Source organism: Pleurodeles waltl, chromosome 8 (genome assembly GCF_031143425.1).
Source record: "Pleurodeles waltl isolate 20211129_DDA chromosome 8, aPleWal1.hap1.20221129, whole genome shotgun sequence".
Taxonomy (NCBI): Eukaryota; Metazoa; Chordata; class Amphibia; order Caudata; family Salamandridae; genus Pleurodeles; species Pleurodeles waltl.
Window position 1 is genome coordinate 17,137,895 of NC_090447.1, and position 24,119 is coordinate 17,162,013.

The 24,119-nt window shown below is 47.6% G+C and overlaps 1 protein-coding gene across 1 annotated transcript in view; it reads left to right on the forward strand.

Moving 5' to 3' along the window:
* LOC138249301 (extracellular calcium-sensing receptor-like) overlaps positions 1 to 24,119 on the forward strand; it is a 122,465-nt gene that overhangs the window by 29,442 nt on the left and 68,904 nt on the right. The window contains exon 3 of the mRNA XM_069203259.1: positions 3,072 to 3,914. Coding sequence (XP_069059360.1) covers positions 3,072 to 3,914 — 843 coding nt within the window. The remainder of the gene's footprint in view (positions 1 to 3,071; positions 3,915 to 24,119) is intronic.

Here is a 24,119-nt window from a genome sequence, read left to right on the forward strand (position 1 = left end):
ACATTATAGAGAACCATGTTTGCATATTTCAGGAAACGAGCTGTGCAGGTCTGTTTTTCATGCAACGGTTGCCCAATGTCAGTATACCAGGTGTACCACCTCAGAAAGGTTGTGCTTTGTGTGGGTTGCAGTTTGGGTGAGTCGTTGAACTGTATCATAAAGATAATTTCAATAGATTCAAAGAACGTGCAACAGGTTGCATTATGCTTCCCCTCTGGGCAGTCCCTGGCAATATTTAAAGTGTACAACAGAGGTTCTAAATAGAGCGCTTGTAAATCTCCCATCCTAGACCATCGGATAGCTTTTTTATAGAAGGTGCAATCTGTATAACATTTCACCTTTCCACGCCCTTATAATTACTGTTGGTTCTCACTCTAGATTTGAACCAATAAGGATCTTTTCCAATCATATGAAGGAGGAAGACCTAACTTGGAGCATTCCATAAATTCAATCATCACCTGTCAGTTATCCATCAGGAGTCACCCGGCAGCTCGCACTCTTGGCCGTACACCATGGCATGAGAATCGCTAATGTAAAGATACACTCAGACTTGCCACCTAAACCAACTTTTGAATCAGGAAAATGTTGCAGTGATATTGACTATATTCTTCTGTAACAGTCAGTCTGGTGTCTCCTCGATCATATGGTAGTGGAAAGATGCGAGGAAAGTTACTGTAATCCACTTATTCTGTCACTGAGATTTTAGCCTGTCCACAATAAGATGGAGCAAAATTCAAGTAGCTTAATGATAGAAGGTTAAAATATGCTGTCTTTGCAGAAAGGAATATCTTACCAAAGTTGTATGACTTGTTCTTACCAATACCGGGGTCCTTCATTTAAGGCAAGCATAGCTATGTCCTTCTGCTGAAAGTGGTAGAGGAGCTCGGGATACCTCTAACAAAACCCACACAACTATAACTCAGACTTCAGTTTACCCAAGGTAAGATACAGACTATAGAAGTAAGATTAAAGATCTTCTAAAGGTAATCAAAAAAATTCAAATGACCCACAGAACTTGACGAGGTTGAAGTTTAATTGGGGGTCATGTTGATTGAAGCAAGCTACAATGGCTCCCCTCCAGGACCTGATAGCTCTGTCAATGAACAGCCTCTTGAGAAATCTCTTTCGGAGTTCTAGCAGGTCCGGGCAGGTGCAGATTATATGTATTAGGTCTTCCTTCTGGCAAGCACAGTGCCTGCACCGCTGTGAGGTAGTGTTCTTTCAGGACGGAGATTTGGCCAGCATTGGCAGGTTGTCTCGTCGCATTCAGGATGAAGTACTACAGCCGTGGGATGATTAATTAGGCACAGCTAAGGCAATTTATACATTTGTTTCCTTTTGGAAAATAATTGAGCCATGCCAGAAACCCATGGTAAGGTGTACGGTTTTCTGTACACACCTGTAATACTGCAGAGTGATTCCAGCTTGACACTGATATTTCAGGAACAATTAGGTAAGGTATATTTTATATTTTTCTCTCCACAGTTCAAAAAGACACAGGTGGTAAATGCAAATGTTTTGCGACTGCATTCTTGGTTGCAACACTTTCCTACATGCAAGTGTGATTCGGTATTAGGAAGGGACGCCCTAAACAAACCCCTTCTAAATACTGAAAAAAATAATGTGATTCAGTGTTCAAATTACAGAGGGCCAGATGTACAAAATATCCACTTTGAGATTTCCTAATAGCGAATCTTAGCGATTCTCTATTAGGAAATTGCAAACTGGGATGTATACCAGTGTGTTTAACACTGTTTCCGATTCCCAAATAGGTCTCAAGAGAACTTCCTCATTAATATTCATGAGGCAGGTTGCAATATGCGGCCCATTTCGGATTGGCTACAATCACAGACATGTGGTGGCCTGCTGGGCTCAGCAGACCACCATGTCTGTGATTGTTTTCAAATAAAGCAATCTTTTTTTATAATGCAGCCCGTTTCCTAAAGGAAAATGGGACAAAATAAAAAATAAAAAACTGAACATTTTTCTTTTCATTTCTTAAGAGAAGGCAGTGGTCCCTGGGACCACTGCCTGCTCTTAAAAAATGTTTGCACCTCCATTCGCAAAGGGGAAGGAGTCCCTTGGGGACCCTTTCTGTTTATGAAAGGCAGGTTAGTTGTGAATGTTTTGTGACCGAATTCCCAGTTGCAAAACATTCATACATCGCCCTGTGACTCGCAATGAGGGAGGGATGCCCTTAGCACACCTCTTCCTAATAGCGATTCGCAAACCTATTTTGTGAGTCGGTAACAGGTTACCGACTTACAGAATAGGATTTCTACATGGGGAATTGTCTTTTATCGGTCGCAAACGGCCCATGAGTAAAAGGCTGTCATACATGTTGGCCAAGTTGCATTTTGCTTTGGTACATCGAAACAAGCCTTTTTTCGGTCTCAAACGGCCCAATTGCTTCGTACATCTGGCCCAGAGCCAATTGCTTTATGCATATCATGTTAAAGAATTTGACCATGAATACACAAAGTAATGCTGTTAGTAATTTAAGAAAGACAACAAATCTCAATTTATGTTAACAGCGATGAAGTTCTTCTGACTTATTCCTCGTCACACCTCTATGAGGAATGGGATTGTAAGGTGCGGTCATGAAAGAGAGATATGGGCAAGAAGAGACGTGGTTATTGAGCAGAGCATGGTCACAAGAGTCATGTTTGGGGTCAGATACTGATAGGGTAGTGGTGGGCTCAGAGGCAGAACTTACATCACTTTGGAGTTTAGAAGAATTGGGATCCCCCAATCTGTGTGATTAACATTCTTACATGATCATTTTTAATGAGACAGATACCTAAAAAGGATTGAATTTTTATTAGGGTGAATTTTGGACCACAGGAAAATAAATGTATTTTCGGAAAAGATGTTGGTTTGATTTACATTGATCTATGCCTCAAATCAACAATTATAGTTTTTGGGATTTTGGGATACTTGTAACACGAAATAAAGTAAAATTTTCAGACTTGAGATGAGGACTGCTTGACTCATATACATTATAAACTGAAGTATGTGCATAGATATTTTTTTCATGCTTCAAGGTCTAAAGCATTTTTAATTTCTGCCAGATCAGCCATTCCTCCGTGCTCTCTACCCTCAGCGACAAACGCCTGTTTCCATCTTTCTTCCGCACTGTGCCTGGAAACAGCTTCCAGAACTTGGCCTTGGCACGGCTGATGGGGCACTTTAGCTGGACGTGGCTGGGTATGATCATCTCTGACACTGAATCAGGTATGAAAGGAGGACAGGATATGAGGAAGACAATTGACGGGAATGGTGGATGTGTGGCTTTTATGGAGAAGATTCACCTGCTCCATTCCAAGGTGAAGGTTTTAAGATTGGTCCAGATGATAAAGAATCATTCAGCTTCAGTGATTATTGTTCATAGTGAAGAAGTGCACATAAAGCTCTTTCTAGAAACACTTCACCAGTTGAATGTTACAAATAAAGTCTGGGTTTTCTCTGCAAATTTTATTATAGCTTCTGGACTCTTTGGAAAGCATGTCTGGAGAATATTGAATGGATCTCTAGGGCTTGCACCTTACACTGGTAGCATGCCAGGATTTGAAGAGTTTCTCTACCGCCTCCACCCGTCCATCTCTCCAGATGATATCTTCATGAATCACCTTTGGGAGCAGGCATTCCGCTGCAAGTGGGCACGGATAAATGACACTCAAAGTTTCTCCAAGGAAGTGCAGGAAGAAAATATTGGTTTGTGCTCCAGGGAACAAAGGTTGGATAAGCAGGCTATGTCTCTATTTGAACTTGATGATCTTAGTTATACCTACCATGCTTATGCAGCAGTTTATGCCCTTGCTCATGCTTTACATAGCCTGATATCCTGCACACCTGGGCGAGGACCATTTGTGAATAGAATGTGTGCTGACAGCAATAGCATCCGACCATGGCAGGTAACAGAAAGCAAGATGTCATACATTTATTAGGAAACTGCCAAGCACATTAGTGGGAGATGTTTTAGCATTGATGGATTACCTTGACCTGAAAGTATTAAAAAGAAAAATAGATATTTACTGAATGAATATGATGCAAGTAATAAGACGTTTAGTTTAATATAATATTGTCAAAACAGATCGTAGTAAAATCTGCAGCAGAAACATAGGCCCATTTATAGCACAAAAATGGTCCTCGGCATGGCTCAGGAGAGCATGCAGCCTTTCCTTGAGTTTCCTATATAGTGAGTCTCTGATTATTTTGGGGTTTGGCCTCAGACCACATGACATTCAGCCGTGACAAAGATTGTGATCCAAAGCTGAGTTCTGTGGTCTGGAAAAACACATCATGTCCACTCCTCCTTTAATGAGTTTGACTATTGCCAGGTCTATAGGTTGTAGATGGCTGACAGTGGCAGCAGCAAGAGAGTCTGGTAGCAAGAGGGGTATTTTTACCTCTGCCTGTAGAGTAAGAGCTCCCTACTGACCTATCTTTTCTAAATTGATATGAAGTCCATGTACTTGGGCCTTTAGCTCCATTCATTTATTCATGGATGTAGTTTGAACGTTTACAATGGATGTAGCTGGATGACTGTGGAGTTTGTGCTTTGAGTGTCTGTTGGAAAACTGTAATCCCTTCATGATCTCCTGTGTGGGGTGGAGGACACAATGGATGGTGAAGAGAGCTGACCAGATAGCACTGTTTATTGCATGGTTCTGCCAAAGCATTCCTGAGGCCATTGTGGTATGTGACGTCTAATGCCAATTTAATACCCTAAATGCTAGGAACAAATGCCAACAATACCTTAGAGACTATACTCCCTTAAGAGGTAAATAAAAGACAATATATATGTATACATACACACTAGTATGCAGAAATAGTTGCTAACAAAGTTAGAAAACAGTGCAAATAGTGAAAATCACAATAGTTAGAAATGGGCCAAGGGGGAACACAAAACATATACTAAGAAAGTGGAATGTGAAAGTTGGGTTCCCATATAGGCAAGTGTAGTCTGTAGAGGGGCACTGGGAGTGTAAGAAAACACCAAAGGTAAGCAATAGAACCCACCCTGAGCCCAGGAAAGCAGGAGTAAATCACAGTAGCTTTCCTAGAACACACAAGAATATGAGAAATAAGATTATGCAAGAACCAGAAGAGACCGCAAGACACCAAAAATGGATTCCTGGACCTGAAGACCCGCAGAAGAAAGGGACCAAGTCTAAGATACACTGAATAGTCCAGGAAGAACAGGAGGCCCTGCTGACCCGGATAAAGGTGCAAAAGTGGAACCACCGGTGAGAAGACAAAGTCAGTTCTGCACCCAAGAAGACAGATGCAGATTCCTGGTTGGTGCAGATGATGTCCCATGCCGGATGGATGATTGCAGTCTGGTTTGCATTAGTGGATTATGCCAACAAGCCTTGGCCAAAGCAAAGCTCGTAGTTGGAGGAAAATGGTGCTGCCTGGGTCCAGGAAGGACCAGGTGTACGCTACCCAGGAGGAAGAGTCAGAGGGGGCTCTCAGCATCTCAGAGAGCCCACAGAAGGCCAGGCAGCACCCACAGGAGTCCCACAGCACAGGGACAAAGGAGGTGCAAAAGGAGGCCCACACAGTACTACACAAAGACATCCCTTGCAGCAAGAGAATCACGCACAATGCTGTGCGTCGCAGGAAGGAGAACTGCCTGCTGGAGCTCCATAGTGTATGAAGAACTTCATAGAAGGATGCCAACAAGCCTTGGCAACTGCAAAACAGGCAGTGCACGGGGTACTGTCTTGCTTAGGAAGGCAGGCTCTTACCTCCACCAAAGTTGGACAGTAGGACGTCAGGATTGTCGGGACCACTTCAGTCCTCCACACGTCATGCTGGACCCACACACTTCATCAGGAGAGGGGACCCACCTCACCAGTCGTTGCTGTAGAGATGTGCCTGCTGAAGTAGGGGAGTGAATCCTTCACTTCAAGGGAGATTCCTTCAAGGCATCTGGTGCAAGCTGAAGACAGGCTGTCCTCTGAGGATGCACGACTGGGAAACAGTTGCAGTTGCTGGCAGGAGCTGAAGATACAATGTTGCAAAAGGCTTCTTGCTTCTTTGTTGCAGTTTTGTAGAGTTCCTGAAAGCCCAGTAACAGTTTCTTCGGAAAGAAGACAAAGTAAAGGTTGCAGAGTGTTCCTGTTGGAGTCTTGCAATCTAAATCTCCGGAAACACCCAGGAGAGAGATCCTAAATAGCCCTGAAAGGGGGATTGGTCAACTACACAGGTAAGCACCTATTAGGGGAGGGCTCTGATGTCGCCTGCTGGCACTGGCCACTCAGATGCTCCCAGAGTTCCCTACCACCTTGGAATCCAAGATGGCAAAACCCAGGGACCCTCTGGAGAAGCTCTGAGCACCACCCCTGGGGTGGTGATGGACAGGGGAGTGGTCACTCCCCTTCCTTTGTCCAGTTTCGTGCCAGAGCAGGGACCTGTAGTCCCTGAACCGGTGCAGACTGAATTATGCAAGGAGAGCACCATCTGTGCCCTTCAAAGCAATTCCAGAGGCTCTGGGAGGCTACCCCTCCCATGCCTTTAATACCTATTTTCAATGGGAGAGGGTGTAACATCCCTCTCCCAAAGGAAATCCTTTGTTCTATCTTCCTGGGCTTGAGCTGCTCATGCAACAGGAGGGCAAAAACCTGTCTGAGGGGTGCCAGCAGGTGGGGCTGCCTCAAAAACCCCAAAAGAGCGGTATGGCAATTCTAGCGGTCCTCAAAGGAGCCCCCAGAGTGCATGGAATTGTTAGAGTTGGCATTCTTGGTGTGGTGTCCCCTAACTTTTTGCCTCTGTTTCCCAGATTGTTGCTGGACTCTGGACGTGTGCTGGACTCTGTTTTTGCTGTTTTTGTTACTCTGGGCACTTTACCACTGCTATCCAATGCAAAAGTGCAAGTGCTCCTATGTAAGATGTATGTGTACTTGGATTCCCCTGATTGGTATATTTGATTTACTGGTTAGTCCCTAAAACAGTTCACTAGAGGCGCCCAGGGCCTGTGCACCAAATGCTACTAGTGGGCCTGTAGCGCTGGTTGTGCCACCCACATTAGTAGCCCTGTAAACATGGCTCAGACCTGCCTCTGCAGTGTCTGTGTGTGCAGTTTTAAACTGCCAATTCGACTTGCAAGTGTGCCCACTTGCCAGGCCTAAACCTTCCCTTTTCTCACATGTAAGACACCCCTAGGATAGGCCCAAGGTAGCCTGATGGACAGGGTGCAATGTATGTTTAAGGTAAGACATATACTAATGTAGTTTATATGTCCTGACAGAGAAATACTGGCAAATTTGGTTTTCACTGTTGCAAGGCCTATCTCTCTCATAGGTTAACATGGGGGCTGCATTTAAAACTGATTAAAGCGTAGATTCCCCTTAGGGGCAGATAGACATGTGGAGCTTGGGATCTCTGAGCTCACAATTTAAAAATACATCTTTTAGTAAAGTTGGGTTTGAGATTGTGTGTTTGAAAATGCCCCTTTTAGAAAGTAGGCATTTTCTTGCTTAAACCATTCTGTGACTCTGTCTCTTTGTGGATTCCCTGTCTGGGTCAGTTTGACAGTTGTGCTGTTTGCACCCCTTCTCTAGACAGTGACACAAAGGGAGCTGGGGTGTAGCCTGCATTTCCTGATGAGCCATCTGTGCTAGGAGGGAGGGGAGAAGTGGTCACTTACACCTGAAAGGGCTGCGCCTGCCCTCACACAATGCAGTCTCCAACACCCTGGTGTGTGTCTGGGGCCTGGCCTGGGCCAGGCAGGATTTCACAAACAAAAGAGACTTCCCTTTGAAGTAGGCCTACTTCAAAAGCAGAACTGGGTATAAAACGGGCACCCAACTCCCTGAAATATTACATCACTCCTGGAAATCAAGAGGAACCTCTGCCTGGAGAAGAGCTGAGGAGAAGTGGTGCCCATCCTGTGACTGTGCTTTGTGGAGCTATGCTGCAGGTGCTGCTTCTGCCTGTGCAAGGGGACAAGGACTGGACTTTTTTGGGCATTCCTGCTTATTAAGAAATCTCCAAGGGCTTGTCCTGAGGTTGCCTCCTGTTGTTGAAGTCTCAAGGCCATCAAAGACTTCCTCTGCCAGCACCTGGACTCTCTGTTGAGATTCCTACCCTGCCAAGTGGTGCCCTATCCAGTTCCTGGGCCCTTGAGAGGTGAAGCTGGCAGACCAAGACTGAAAATCCATGCACTGACCGGCGTGCGGGCAAAATTTTTACGCATCTTCAGAGACGCGGCTGAGAAACGACACGCCGCCGGCTTCACGGCTGAAATCTGCGCTCCACCTGCATCGCAGCTGGAAGATCGACGCACATGGCTGGAGAAACGATGCGCAACACCTGCTGACAGAGGCTGATAATGTCTCAACCCACATAGCGCTGTTTTGCTGATACTGTGAGCACGATTTTCAACACAATACTCGGTTGCGGAAAAACAACACACAGCCTGCCCGGACCTGAGGTGCCTGTCCAGATCTATGCATCGCTCTCCTTCGGAGAGGAAAAATGACGCACTCAGACCTGACCGGAGGAGGAACGATGCACGGTCTAGCTTGCGAGCGAGAAATTCACGCATCGCTGGCCTTTTCTGATGCACACTCGCCTGTGCTGTGTTATCTTGATGCAACCCAGGTATTTTTTCACGAAGCAGCATTAGCACTGTTGCTCTAAGGATTTAAGACTCTTTTTGCTTTTTAATTCATAACTTGACTTGTGTATGGTGGATTGTTTTCATTTTGGTCTTGTTTTATTCAGATAACTGTTACCTATTTTGCTAAACCTGTGTTGTGTCATTTTGTAGTGTTTTCACTGAGTTACTTTGTGTGTTGGTACAAATACTTTACACCTAGACTCTGAAGGTAAGCCTGCCTGCTTGTGCCAAGCTACCAAAGGGATGAGTGGGAGTTAACTGAGGGTGATTCTCCTTTACCCTGACTAGAGTGAGGGTCTTTTCTTGAACAGGGGGTACCACTGCCAACAAAAGAACCTATTTCTACCAGGAATCATGCCACCTATGCTTGCAAATGCCTTGGGGTATGATTCCAACATGTTTGATACCAAATATGGCCATATTCGGAGTTACCATTGTGAAGCTGTACATAGGTACAGACTTATGTACAGTGCATGCGTAAAATTGCATCCCCGCACTCATGAAGTCAGAGACAATGGTCCTGTATGACATGGGGGCACCTCTGCTATTGCAGAGGTGCCCTCACACACAGATAATTTGCACTCAGCTTTCAGGGCTGGAAGGCCTGGTATAAGGGTGACTTATAAGTGACCTGGTGCAGTGTAAATGGCAGTGAAAGGGTGCATGCCCCAGTTCACACAGGCTGCAATGGCAGTCCTGTAGAAGCCTTTGCATGGACTCCCTATGGGTGGCAAAAGAAATGCTGCAGCCCACAGGGATCCCCTGTAACCCCAATGCCCTGGGTACCTATGTACCACATACTAGGGACTTATAAGGGGTGACCAGTATGCCAAATTTGGGTGAAATACGGGGTTACCAGTATGCAGTAACAAAAGTTAGAGGAGAGAGAGCATAAACCCTGGGGCCCTGGTTAGCAGGATCCTACACCAGGATTTTCTATTGCCCAGTGCAAGGGTACTGCATTGGTGGAGGATCTAAAAAGACTTCTGAGCTTCAATATTGGGGTCCCTGACTGCCACCTCCTTTTGCCAGGGTTTGGAACGGAAACCTGCACATTATGAATCCTGCTTGTAAGAGCACCATTAGGGAAGGAGCATATGACTGGACAGAGGGCCCTTGTTAACTACAAAAGACAGACTCAACCAAAGTATTGTTGGTGGCGTGGTGTCCAGAAAACGAATTCCCACATTTGGTCATTTTCCTTCAAGATGCAACAATGCCTGTGGTAACTTGGCACTAAGAAGTATTGCAATTGCAATTACATTCAGCAGTTTTCACCTCTACAACACGTCTACAGCAGGGGTGTGTTCTTTATTTGTTTGGGTGGTCGCTTGAGCTTTTGGCCTGAGGAAGATCCTCCCCCCTTTTGAGATATCTGAGTACATGACCACACTGCCCCATCTTTTCTGACTTGAAGTCATGCATGTGCACATCCACATTGCTGTTGGACAGTGCAGGAGAATGCAGGGCCAGGGTAGAGTAAATCACTCCCACACCACGGAGAATGTGTAGAAGAGCACACACATGTAAAAGCAGCACCCCAGGCCCAGCTGACAACCCATTGGTGGAAACATCCATGGACCAATCTTACAGAGGTACAGTGAGCTGTTTGCACCACAGTAACACTGACATACACTGAGGTAGTTAAAATAGATAACCTGGAAGTGGCCATACTTTACGAACCTTTGGAATGTGAGAGAAAGCCCAAGCTACTAACATCCACACATAATTTGCAAAATCATATAGATTGATTTGTCAGTTTGTGTTGGATAACATTTGAGAAACAGGATAGGCCCAGTGCAAATGGAGGCAAAGTCAAAGAGTGTAACAAAACTGTGGAAGCACCCAAGTGCATTACATGGGTACATAGACAAGTATATTTGTTTAGCAAGTTAATGCATTGCAATCTGGAACACAGAACAGAATCTTCTTTGCATATTTTGAAAACATTTATTGTCCTTAATTGGTTCTTTTTCCCATAGGAAGAAATTGGCAGCCAGCAGGTTTCACCCCTTATATGGAGGAGGATCCTCAAGTAAATGGGTAGATAGTAAAGAGATGTAAACAGTTGCCTAGCGGTCTGCAGCTTGATATTGTTCCCTGTTCTGCAGTCACAATTTTCATCACTATTTAATCAATTAATTGAAGACGCTACTCAATACTTGCAGTTAGAGTCCAGGACCAGTAAACAATTTTGAACATAGGTACTCTAGAATATATTTTTCAATTCCCACTCTTCTATTTTGGAGAATGCATTTGCCCTGAAAATACCACATCCTACAGACCTCACAAGGTATGCTGTTGTGAAGGATGGTCTGGGGGATAGAATCAGTGGAGTCAGTAGCAGTGTCAAATTGGTTTTGGCCCAGCATAGCTCTTTGGAGTGCAGCAAGACCAAGACAGGGTTGAGACAGTTGTTTTGGTGGCACTGTCTGGACCATTAGGACAGTGAAGAGCAACTATTTGTCAAGGACTGTATCATTTGTCACGCAAGTTACAAAAGTTAGCACTGCAGCTCCTCTGAAGGGTTGCTGAGCAGCTGCATGGATCATGCAGCCACTCAGCAAACCTATTTTTTGCTTTTCAAAAACGAACCCCCAAAATGAGAAATAAATACTAATATTCCTGATATCCTGACTTTTCTCCCAGAGTGTGGAGGTAATTTCTCTTTTTTCTATTTGAGACCACCAAGTTTATCCTGGAAGTCTTCAAAAGAAAAAAGTACAACAGAAAGCTGCCCAAAATAGGTAGACATGTTTAAAATGCATAAATCACTAGCCCATTTAATTTTTGCTGCCAGAACAAGTGGAAGCTCGATCGGTGACAACATGATGGTCCATCCAAAAATAAATAGAGTGGGTGGACTGCCAGAATCGCTGTCAGGGTAATCTGCCAGCCACTGATTAGCATTGAATAGGTACTAAAAAAGTTGTGCAATGCTCCCACAATCAAATAATAGGTTGACCTGCATGAGAAGAGATGACTCTGAACATCACAGAATACGCACGGAGGGGCCTGTGAACATACCTTTTGGCATTACAATGTCAAAACCTGCTTAGGTGTCAAATCATTCTTGCCAGGTTTGCGGGATTTGCATTTAACACTTTCGGGTGCACTTGAAAGAACGGAAACAGGACGGCAAGCCAGTTCTTGTGTATTCATTATCCGGTTGCTGATGAACCCTAATTTTTCCTACTAGACTTCTGTATCTAAGTTTATTTTGGGTACAGTAGCTGCTTCAAACTGAATTTTGGTGTGACCGAAGACTTTCGCCTTCTTGAAAATACCTAAAGTGTGTAGGGTTGGCCCCGGGAACTTTTAAACCATAAACTAGGGCATGCTCAGCTGCAGCACACGAGGACGCCAGTTTGATCCAGTGGTCCGCCTGGATTGACTCACCACCTTGTGTAATTGTTGTAATTGCTTTCACTGTAATTGTTTTTTGTAAAGCGTTTTTTTTTGTAAAGTGTAATTATAGTCTCATTTTTCTGGACCCTTAGTTGCCCTTTTCTGCTTTGCCTCCTTGCTGTGCCCTGTTGTTGCCTGTGCTTTGTTTGTCAGTTTTTTCCCAACATTTGTTCCCACCATTTATTAAACCTTCCCCGTCCGCCGCCACTCGGCCTCACTGCCAACTCCTCCCACCTCCTAGGACTACTTTTGGAGGCTGCTGCACAATCGTGCCACACCCCTCCGGGCCTGGACCATGCCCAATGCCAGGAACCCGGGCCCTACTCAACACCTACAAATACTTGTCTGCAGATCTCCATGCTCTTGACCCCGGACACAGCAACAACTGCTGCCTCACATCACCTTCCCACACAGCAGGACCATTGACCTGCTAGACTGACCGCCATCCCAAGACTGACCACCATCACTGCCACCAACTTCTCGCCATCCCTGCTGACCGAGATGGCCTCAGAGCAAATCAGGGGCATCTTATTCAATGCCAGACCGCTCTGCAAACACACAACCAAAATCTGGGATACTATATCCACCCTCCCCCTGAAGTAACCTTCATCTCAGAGACCTGGCTTACCTCCATTTCAGCCCCGAACATCATAACGGCAACACCCCACAGCTACAAAATGAAACACCACACCAGCAGGCATGGAGGCAGCATTGTCATCATACACAAGGAATCAATCACCTTCACCTTCACCAATGAGGAAACCACACCCATAATGGAACACATGGACTTCTAGCTCTTCGCCGATGACAACACCACCATGAAAGGCAACCTCCTATACAGTCCACCAGAACTAAGAACTGGGCTCCCCTACTTCAAAACTAAATTCATGACCTGCTCGCCATTGAATCAGAACACTGGGTCTTCCTGGGAGGCCTCAACTACCACCTGGACAACCCCACTGACACCAATTCCACCGACCAGCTGGTCATGGACCCCATTCACAACTCAGCATACATGCCGGTCCCCAGCTTCACATCCAACAAAACAGCTGCAGCCACACCACGGAACTCACTTGGTCAGACCACTACATGGTACACTTCACCCTCGCCAGATACACCAGCACCGCCTTAATCAGCCACAGTGCCCTCTGCTGTGGCTAGACCAAGGTCACTTAGCAGCAATGGACTGACGTCCTCATCACCTCACAGCCCAAAGTGAGCACCAACTTGGTACAGGCAGTACAGAACTTTAACAACTGGATCATCAGCCAGACCAAACCATCCAAGAACCAGAGAACCATTAGCAAAGCCATCTGGTACACCCCAAACTCAGCGAATCAAAATGCAGGTGCAAATAACTGGAAAGAAGATGGCACACCAGCAAGAAACACACCGACCAAGCCATTTTCAAAATGGCGCTCAACAACTACCACCGCCAGGACAAAGCAGCAAAAAAAAGAGAGACTGTTGAGAACAGCGTCAACCAAACTGAGGAATTCTTTACCATTGTCAGTGAGTTTGCCTGCGCTTCGGCCAATGAAAACTCCATCCCCCCTCTGAAGAACTTTCAATGCCATCGCCAACAGCTTCCACAACAAGAAACAAACCATCTACACTAACTTCGATCCCCAACCCCCCAACCTCCCCAGCATTGCATCAACCTCCACTGCTGACCACCAGCTCACTGCATGGGGACAACTCAGAACACTGAGCACAATCACACTGTTGAGCTTCAACCACTCAGGAGCACCACCGACCCCTACCTCCACATGATATTTAACCTTGGAAGAAACAAGATCAGCCACTAGCTCACCACCATCCTCAATACCTCACTAACCATGGGCACTTTCCCAGAAGCCTGGAAACACGCAGAGATCAGAGACCCCTCTTTAAGAAGCTCTCTGCAGATCCCAGTGAGCTCCAGAATTATTACCGGATATCTCTGCTTCCGTTCCCCACCAAAGTCCTAGAGAAGGCCATCAACCTCCAACTCACCAAACACCTGGAGAGAAACCACCTGCATAACCCCTCCTAATCAGGTATCAGAGTCAATCACAGCAACAAGACAGCTCTGATTGCCGTCACAGATCACATTCGCGTCCTGTTCGCCAGAAGAGAAGCCACCGTCCTGATCCTGCTCGACCTCTCCGCCACCTTTGACACCGTCTCCCACCACACCAGACCCAACCCCCTCTGGCAACACCAGCACAGCTCCCACCCAGCGGGCCCATGCCTCTGTCTCTAGGACAGGTCAATCAGAGGTGTGTCTGCCACTACAGGGCACCCAGGGTAACCCACCACCCCAACAACAACAGGGACCTGGGGGCAGTGGTAGTGGGCACACCGTCCAGGGGACAGAGGCCGGGGGAAACCGGGCAACTCGGAGGGCTGCTGTGCGACAGGGGGGGGAGGAGAGGCCCAGGGAACCCACTCTCCAAGAGGCCCTCACCACCATCATGGGAGCGTACCACCACTCCCAAGAGACGATGGCGACGGTACTGGCCAGGTTCACGGAGATCCAGGCACAGCAGGAGGAACGCTACATGGGGTTCAGGGACGAGCTTAGGAACATCGGGACCGCAATGGGGACCATCGTCCTGGCCCTCAACCGGATCGAAGACACGTTGCGGGACCATGTGGCACCACACAGGGCCCCTGTCACTAGCCCGGACCAGGAACAGCCTACCACCTCCGCCGGCGCTAGTGGACAGGAGGCCCCAACACCACGACAGGCCACCAGAACCCCACCTCCTGCTGAAGAACAACCACCCCGCAAGAGGAGCCTGAGATAAAAAAAAACGACAGAGTAGGATGTCAAGACCCCCGCCAGCAGGACATACCCCCTGAAGTCATCCCACTGTCCCACATTGCCACCCTGTCCAACCTTGAACTGCCCCTGCTCCATCCTTCCACAGGCATATGGACAATGCACCTGTGAGACTGAGAACTGGACTCTGCCATGGACATTACTCCACCCCCACCCATCACTGTTATAATATCATGTACCAATATCTAGCACTGTAAATAAATCACATATTGCACACAAATCAGTTTGGAGTCATGCTGTATTCTTAACAAATGTATTACACATTACAGTTCAATATCTGTTCTGTCAATTAGTGATGACAACATACCAATGTCAATACGATGTAGTTCATGGGCAAACCAAGCAGAAGTCACGCACTGAGTCATACAGCACTGAGAAGGGAAGGGAAAAAAAAAATTAGTTAAAAAGAACTGGGGGGAAATACAGAAAGTAGAGATGCAGGAGGCTCTAAGCAAATGTGAAATGGCGTGGGTGATTCTTACCTGTGGGCTACTGAAAATACTGTAGAATAACAGTGTCCCTGTTGTCTGTGTTCTCCCCGTCGTCTTCCTCCTCTTCACTCTCCACAGGCTCCACGGCTTCTACAACACCACCATCTGGACCATCCTCCTGCAGGAAAAGCACCTGGCGTCGCAAAGCCAGGTTGTGAAGCATACAGCACGCCACGATGATATGGCACACCTTCTTTGGTGAGTACATGAGGGATCCACCTGTCACATGCAGGCGCCTAAACCTGGCCTTCAGGAGCCCAAAGGTTCGCTCGATCACCCTCCTAGTTTGCCCATGGGCATCATTGTACCGTTCCTCTGCCCGGGTCCGGGGATTCCTCACTGGGGTCAGTAGCCACGGCAGGTTGGGGTAACCAGAGTCACCTATTAGCCACACACGTTGTCTCTGTAGCAGTTCCATCACATAGGGGATGCTGCTATTTCGCATAACATACGCGTCATGCACTGACCCAGGGAACTTGGCATTTACATGGGAGATGTACTGGTCTGCCAAACAGACCACCTGGACATTCATCGAATGGTAATTTTTCCTGTTTCGGTACACCTGCTCATCGTCATTTGGGGGTACTAAAGCCACATGGGTCCCATCAATGGCACCAATGATGTTGGGGATGTGTCCAAGGGCATAGAAATCAGCTTTCACTGTAGGCAAATCACCCTCCTCTGGGAAAATGATGTAGCTCCGCATGAGTTTCATCAGGGCAGACAACACTCTGGACAATATCTTTGAAAACATAGGCTGAGACATTCCAGATGACATGGCCACTGTTGTCTGGAATGAGCCACTTGCCAAAAAATGGAGGACAGACAGAACCTGCACTAGAGGGGGAATTCCTGTGGGTTGGCGGATGGGGGACATCAGGGCTGGCTCCAGCTGGGCACACAGTTCATGGATAGTGGCTCGGTCAAGTCGGTATCGGAGTATAATATGGCGCTCTTCCATTGTCGACAGGTCCACCAGCGGCCGGTACACGCGAGGATTCCTCCTTCTCATCGCAAGTCCCAGCGGACGGTGCCTAGGAAGGACAATATGGAGCACAGAGTCAATCAACTCACAGGTACGTTCACCATAGCTTGCACAGTACACGATAATGTATGTATTGCAATGCTTGTATGTGTGGCTATGCAAGGCCTAGGCCTGTGTGACGCAGTTGAAATTAAGCCATGTGGGCCCTTGAAATGGCGGCTGCCTGACCTGTGAAGTGGGACAATGGGATGTGAGGTCACTGCGCTGGCGTGGCACACCGTGGCGGTAGGCGGACGAAGACCGCTGTGCGAAGACGCATTGGTTAACATTGATCCCTATGGGTTTCATGAGCCAATGACGATGTGCGCCTGCGGTCGCGGTACGCACAGCCGCGGATGTGACCGCCATTTTCTATCTGCTTAATCACTCGAGACCTGATCACCCACAGGAGAGGACCTATACTGCAAGTGCTGCTGTGAACTCGGTCTGGAAGTGACAATGGCTGCTGCGACTGGGGAAAGGGCCCCTGCCTTCACGTCTGAAGAGTTGGAGAAACTTGTGGATGGGGTCCTCCCCCAGTATGCGCTACTCTACGGTCCTCCAGACCAACAGGTAAGTCCACTGAGTGCACATTGAATGGGTTATGCCTGTGTGGAGTGGGGTGGATGTAAGTTGGTGGGGTGGGGAGGAAAAGAGGAGTGCAACGCACGACAGATGAGAGAATGTGCCACATGGCAAGGTTGGGGAGGGGGGGGCATTCACATCTAACATGCAGAAAAATGACGATTTTTCATTCCCACCCTGTACATGTCAAACAGGTCAGAGCCCATCAGAAAATCGACATTTGGCGTGCCATCGCCAAGGAAGTCCGGGCCCCTGGGGTCTACACCAGACGGGGCACCCACTGCCGCAAGAGGTGGGAGGACATCCGCCGCGGAACCAGAAAGACCGCCGAGTCACTGCTGGGGATGTTTTCCCGACCTAGGAGGGGTGCCAGTCGTACCCTGACCCCCCTGATGTCCCGGATCCTGGCGGTGGCCTACCCTGATTTGGATGGGCGCTTGAGGACATCACAGCAGACACAAGGGGGTGAGTATCTGCACATTCTGCTATCTTTACGTGCAGTTGAGGCGTCTGGGTGGGGGAGGAGGGCTGTGGGTGACAGTAGGCCAGGGCGCTTTCTGTAGTGTAGTCCCCTCCCTTAGACATGGCCCTATGCCCCCGCCCCCCACCTCTGTAGGGTGCCAAGTACAGCTATCCATGGTCCAACATCACACATGTGCACGTTTGTTGTCCCTAGACCTGTTGGCCTAGTCAGAAGTACTGAGTAGTGTACCCCGATTGCGCGGCTTAGTGCATGAGGCACCTGTGTCTGTCCTCTCCGCCAACGGTGTTGACAAGGCATGCACTCAACCTGTTTTTATTTCTCCCCCCACCCTTTTTCTTCAAAATCTTGTACATGTGTGCATTAGCATCATCAGGCGGAGGAGATTCGGCATCGGAGCACGAGGGAGCTGCAAGTCACAAGGCCCTGGTGGGCACTGGAACAGACACCGAGGGCACCAGTGATCCGGAGGGCGAGGGGAGCACCACAACGGGGACCGGTGAAGACAACAGCGACACGGACACGTCCTCGGTTGGGAGCTCCCTAGCGGTGGCGGCAACATCCGGGCCCCCCGCCTCTACAGGTACAGCCGCCACCCAGCGCACCAGCACCGCCCTCCCAGCAGCCCCTCAGCCTTCGCTCCGTGCCCGCTCGCCCAGGAAGGCGGGCGTCTCCTTCGCCCCAGGCACCTCAGCCCCTGCCCCTGTTACCCATGCTGCCCTCAGTGAGGAGGTCATTGACCTCCTTCAGACGCTCATTGTTGGGCAGACTACCCTTTTGAATGCCATCCAGGGTGTGGAGAGGGAGGTGCATCGTAGCAATGCATACCTGGAGGGCATTCATTCGGGTCAGGCTGCCCATCAACGATCGTTCAATTCTCTGGCCTCAGCACTGACGGCAGCCATTGTCCCTGTTCCAGTCTCCCTCTTCTAACTGCCTCCACCCTTTCTCTGTCTCCTGTTCCTCAGCCTATCCCATCCACACCATCAGACCAGCCTGCACACACTCCAACACCCAAGAGCAGCTCATCCAGACACAAGCACCACAGATCCCACAAACACTCACACAAGCAACTCCCAGATGCAGACATTCCAACAGTCACTACCTCCTCTGTGTCCCCCTCCTCCTCGTCTCCCTCCTCCCTCCCTGTGACGTCTACACTCACACCTGCATGCACACCACCATCAGCCAGTGCTTCCATCCCCAGCACACCCTCCACACCAGTCCGCACACATGCAGTCACCACCCCCACTGCCATTTACACGTCCCCTGTGTCCTCTCCAACTGTGTCTGTCACCCCCTCTTCCAAGACACATAAACGCAGGCAGACACCCAAACAACAGCCAACCACCTCACGACAGCCTACGTCTCAGTCACCTGCACCCAAGGACAGCACACCTGACTCTCTTACAACCACATCCTCTTCCTCCACTTCCATCACCACTACTCCTACCCTTTACCTTGGTCCTAAGAAATATTACCTCTCTAATCTTAACCTCTTTCCCTCCCCTGACCCACCCCCTCCATCTGCTAAGAGTCCCAAGGGCACCTCAGCCACCACCAGCCCAGCTTCGAAGGTCAAAGTGGTGCATGGGTTATGGAGTCCACCCTTTGGCGGCAGTGACACTTCAGTCAGCAGCAAGGGGACAGCCAGCCCCCCCCAGGCAAGAGGACCCGGAAACTGAAGGGCCGCCGTGAGAGGACTGACACGGCTGCCCCCAAGGAGCTAACTACAGCCACTTCACCTGCCACAACAGCCAGGGGAGGCAAGGCCCCGAGAGCACAATCCAAGTAGCGAAAGGGCAGCAGGGCGGAGAGGTCAGCCAGCAGGAGCACGGAGCAGGAGGGCCCCACAAGCCCCATCCCGGCTGCAAGGGACGACACCAAAGGGCCCAGGACTCCGTCCCCGAAGGGGCCTGACACTGCACGTTCGGAGGGCGAGTATGCAGGGTGTCCAGGCCAGGTCTGGCTCCCTAGATTTACTGGAAGAGCACCGCTGAACTGGGCCCCGCCGCGAAGACAGGCACCGCTGAACTGTGCCCCGCCGTGCAGAAGAGCACCGCTGAACTGGGCCCCGCCGCGAAGACAGGCACCGCTGAACTGGGCCCCGCCGTGCAGAAGAGCACTGCTGAACTTGGCCCCGCCGCGAAGACAGGCACCGCTGAACTGTGCCCCGCCGTGCAGAAGAGCACCGCTGAACTGGGCCCCGCCGCGAAGACAGGCACCGCTGAACTGGGCCCCGCCGCGAAGACAGGCACCGCTGAACTGGGCCCCGCCGTGCAGAAGAGCACCGCTGAACTGGGCCCCGCCGCGAAGACAGGCACCTCTGGACTGGGCCCCGCCGTGCAGAGGAGCACCGCTCAACTGGGCCCCGGCGCGAAGACAGGCACCGCTGAACTGGGCCCCGCCGTGCAGAAGAGCACTGCTGAACTGGGCCCCGCCGCGAAGACAGGCACCGCTGAACTGTGCCCCGCCGTGCAGAAGAGCACCGCTGAACTGGGCCCCGCCGCGAAGACAGGCACCGCTGAACTGGGCCCCGCCGCGAAGACAGGCACCGCTGAACTGGGCCCCGCCGTGCAGAAGAGCACCGCTGAACTGGGCCCCGCCGCGAAGACAGGCACCTCTGAACTGGGCCCCGCCGTGCAGAGGAGCACCGCTGAACTGGGCCCCGGCGCGAAGACAGGCACCGCTGAACTTGGCCCCGCCGTGCAGAAGAGCACCGCTGAACTGGGCCCCGCCGCGAAGACAGGCACCGCTGAACTGGGCCCCGCCGTGCAGAGGAGCACCGCTGAACTGGGTCCCGCCGCGAAGACAGGCACCGCTGAACTGGGCCCCGCCGCGAAGACAGGCACCGCTAAAACCACCCACTGTAGAGACTTTGAGAGACTGTGGCTTTGCACTCCCCAGGATGGTCCAGTGGGCATGGTGGGCCCTTCGTGGATCTGGCGTCGTGGACTCATGTGGCTGTGGTGCCCCCCCCTTCCCTTCCCCCTGAGGTGCCTGTAGTTTTGTCACGAGATGCCCCTGCAGTGTTCTCTCCAAAGGACTCAGGTCTCCTGTGTGGGCTTTGCCCTTGTGTCGCTACACTTTGGCCCACGGACAAATCAAAAATCGTAAGATGTGCAGGACCAATTGCTTCGGTTATCCACTGCTGTGTATATAGATTTTTTACAATGTAAATATTTTTGATAGTTGACCAATACTTATCAGAGGCTATTTTGTACATAAATTTTAATTCCCAATTTGATTATGTCATTGCATTTTTTACGGGGGTTTGGGTGGTGTCACTGTGACTTGTTGCTCTGCATTGGTTTGTACATATTGGGGGGGGGGGTCGCATATGTGTGTGCCCGTAACCTTTCATCCTCCCCCCTCCCGTGTGTCGTAGGTGCAGTACTCACCGTTGACGTCTGCGCCGGAGTTCGTACTCGTGGTAGATGAGCAGGTAGACGAGAGCAGGTAGGATGTTCAATTCGGGTTCCATGCTGTCCTCCGTCCTCGTTGAGTGCGTAGAGGTGAGCGTTTTCCCGTTCGTAGTCTGTTTCCGCCATGTTTTTATCGGCGGGGCTCCCGCCCCAGAAATGGTGGCGGATTGGTGGGTCGTGATAGGGTGGGAGGTACATTGTCTCCCGCCTGGCTTTTGGCGGTGACCGCCGCGCTGTTTGTTTGTACCGCCGTGGTGGTCGGAGTGATAAAGTGGCGGCCTGTGTTGGCGGTTCCCGCCAGGGTCAGAATTCCATTTTTTGGACCGCCAGCCTGTTGGCGGGTTGGCCGCCGCTTTATCACCGACCGCCAGGGTTAGAATCACCCCCTATGTATCCAATACCACCCACTGACAAAAAACCTCCTTTTTAGAAGACATTGTTGATTCATGACAGCCCAACTACTTTCTCGCTGCAAGCCTATCCTATCCACATCTGTTTCTATGACAGAATATCTTTTACAGAAATATTGAGATACAAAAATAATATTGAGAAACATAATATCGACTTCGGTTGTACTAAACAGAAAATGCTGCAATATCGCCACAAAACATTTGCAAAACATATAGGAAGATACATAATATTGAAAACAAAAATATAGAAAACCTACAGTATCAACAAACATACTAAAACCAAAAATGACAAAGTAGGCAACAAAAACAAAAAAAATCAGCAATTAAAAAATGCATGATCTATCTCTCTAGGTAAGAAAAAACAACCCTTACCAAATATTCAAACAATGAAATTCAAACAAAAACAGTTACCAAATTCTTAATTAAAACAGTGTAAATAGAGAAACACGCAACAAACTGCTTCATATGAAGCCAACACTGCTGGGGAGAATCACTTGACAACAGCTTGACATAGAATGACTGCACCGAACTGAAGAAAAAACTCCTAAACAAATACAAAGTAAGTATTTAAAAATATTGTAACTTAAAAGTAAGTTAATAAAATGTATAAAATTAATTTAAAAACAGGGAACACCACTAATGTGCATTTTTTTGTTTTCTTCCCCAAATATAGAACCCAAGACCAAAATAACAATCAAAAACGTATTCTACAATCAAATAAACCCAAAACGTGTCCTTAAATTAAATAATTAAATGTTAAATTACAGCACCATACAATTCTAACCTTAAACCCAAAAAATATATATTTCAGTTTACCATTAAAAGTGAAAACCGAGGAATGAAAAACAGAGCAGACAACAACCCTAAAAACAGCATAGAAGCCCAAAATGTAAGCATATACTGTGTATATCTCAAAAAATGTAATGGCATGACATTTATAACATGATAACATTTACATTATTAATTAATATAATATGTAATAAATACTTTCATACTTCTATAACCCACTGACATAATGTCCGATACTGTTGTCTATATAATTTTGTAAAAAGGAAAGCCTTTGTTAAGCTAATAGCGAAACACCTACAGCAAATAATGCACTAATAACTAAAACACATTGGAAATGTATTACATATTTTTTCAAATGTTTGCTGAAATAAAGCAGCAACAAACAATTACATTGGTGAAAGTATAAGGGAACACAATCACCCCAGACATTTAACCCAAAAGTAAGCAATGTCCAACAGTACTAAAAAAGAAAAAGGTAGTAGTTCCCAAGCATCTCCAGGAACTACATACAAAGAGAGTATCACCCATGGCCCTAGGAGCCCCAGGAACATTCAAACAAATAGAAATCCTACATATATAGTTTATATAAATTATGAAAAATCATACCTCCAGCTCCCCCTAAATTCGTTTTACGCTTACACAACAGTTGTCTTAATTTTTAGAAATTGGCTATGGCATTTTTATTTTGTTGTGTTTTGACTTTTTGACTATTTCAAGCTTGTTTGCACTGTTTCATAGCTACCAGAGGCTGAGCCCAGGTTTGCAAGTATATTCTGCCATTCGGTGTACAGTTTATTTTTTCAGTAGGACAATATTTTTGTAGCTGCTATTATTATGCCCCCATTTTTACATAATGCGGCCATAGCAGTGTGTAGCGTTTTGGATGTTCTATCAGTCCTTTTCAATTTCCCTTAATATCTCAATTGATTACGAAGTTTGTTATTTATTGTTGGTCATTCTTGTCAATACTTATCATCACGGTAAATAGATGTTAAAGTAAGTGAACCTATACTTACTTGTACATAATAGCCCTCATAATATTTCTGATTTCGATATGCTTGATGAAAATGTGTTTAGCATGATATTTAGGAGCCAGTATTCTGGCTGTATAGATCTAAACATTTTAAGGATTCACAGAATGAATTAGGCCATGGAAATTAGGACAAAGTATGTATGGCATTATTGTGCAAAAGCATATTTTTAACTGGTCTTTTTTCTGACAACAGTATGCTGGTACCACATCTCCCAACTGAAGTTACTCTGAAACGTCAGACCTGTGTAGAAGTTTTTTAAAACGTCTTTACAGGTACTTTTGATATCTTGCTTTGATTATGGAACAACTTTGTTAGCAGGATTATTAAAGAACCGCCTATAGTTCTTGATTGACTCCTGAAAGTCACTTTCCAGTCTGCAGCCAGGCTGACCTCTGGATTAACAAGATTTCAAAGAATACCACATGCCTTCTGTTCTCAAAATTGACTTATTCTTAAAGCTCGACATAACTACAAGACAGCATGTTTCTCTTTTAGAGCCCCATACCTCAGTGTAAGAAAGTAAATTCATATTTGGTGCAGGGGACTGCCCACATCAAGGAATAATAACAGTCATTGTCAAAGAGCTAAATTAACCTGAGTTCAGCCTCCTGGTACATATGCCCAGAGCTTAACGTAGGGTAATGTGTAAACTATCTTTACATTACGAAAACAGTAATAAACTATAAAATCAAGCCTTAAAAATTCCAAACCAATGTACAAACATACAATAAAATGTAATGTACAAAATGACACTCAAATGGCAAAAATCCAATAATGGGATATGGTGATATACATTTTTAAGTAGAAATAGCACAGAGAGGCACAAAGCACCAATGATAGTCTATAGAAGTGGTAGACTAGGATCTAGGTGCTATTTGAGGCTGACTGTGAGGAAGACCTGGTCAAAAACATTGGACAACACCCAAGAAAGAAACATTGTCACTCTTAGGAAAAAAAGAATTGAAATTCCTCCTGAGTATCAGCGCCACAGAGTGGGACTGTCTTAATTTTGAGAA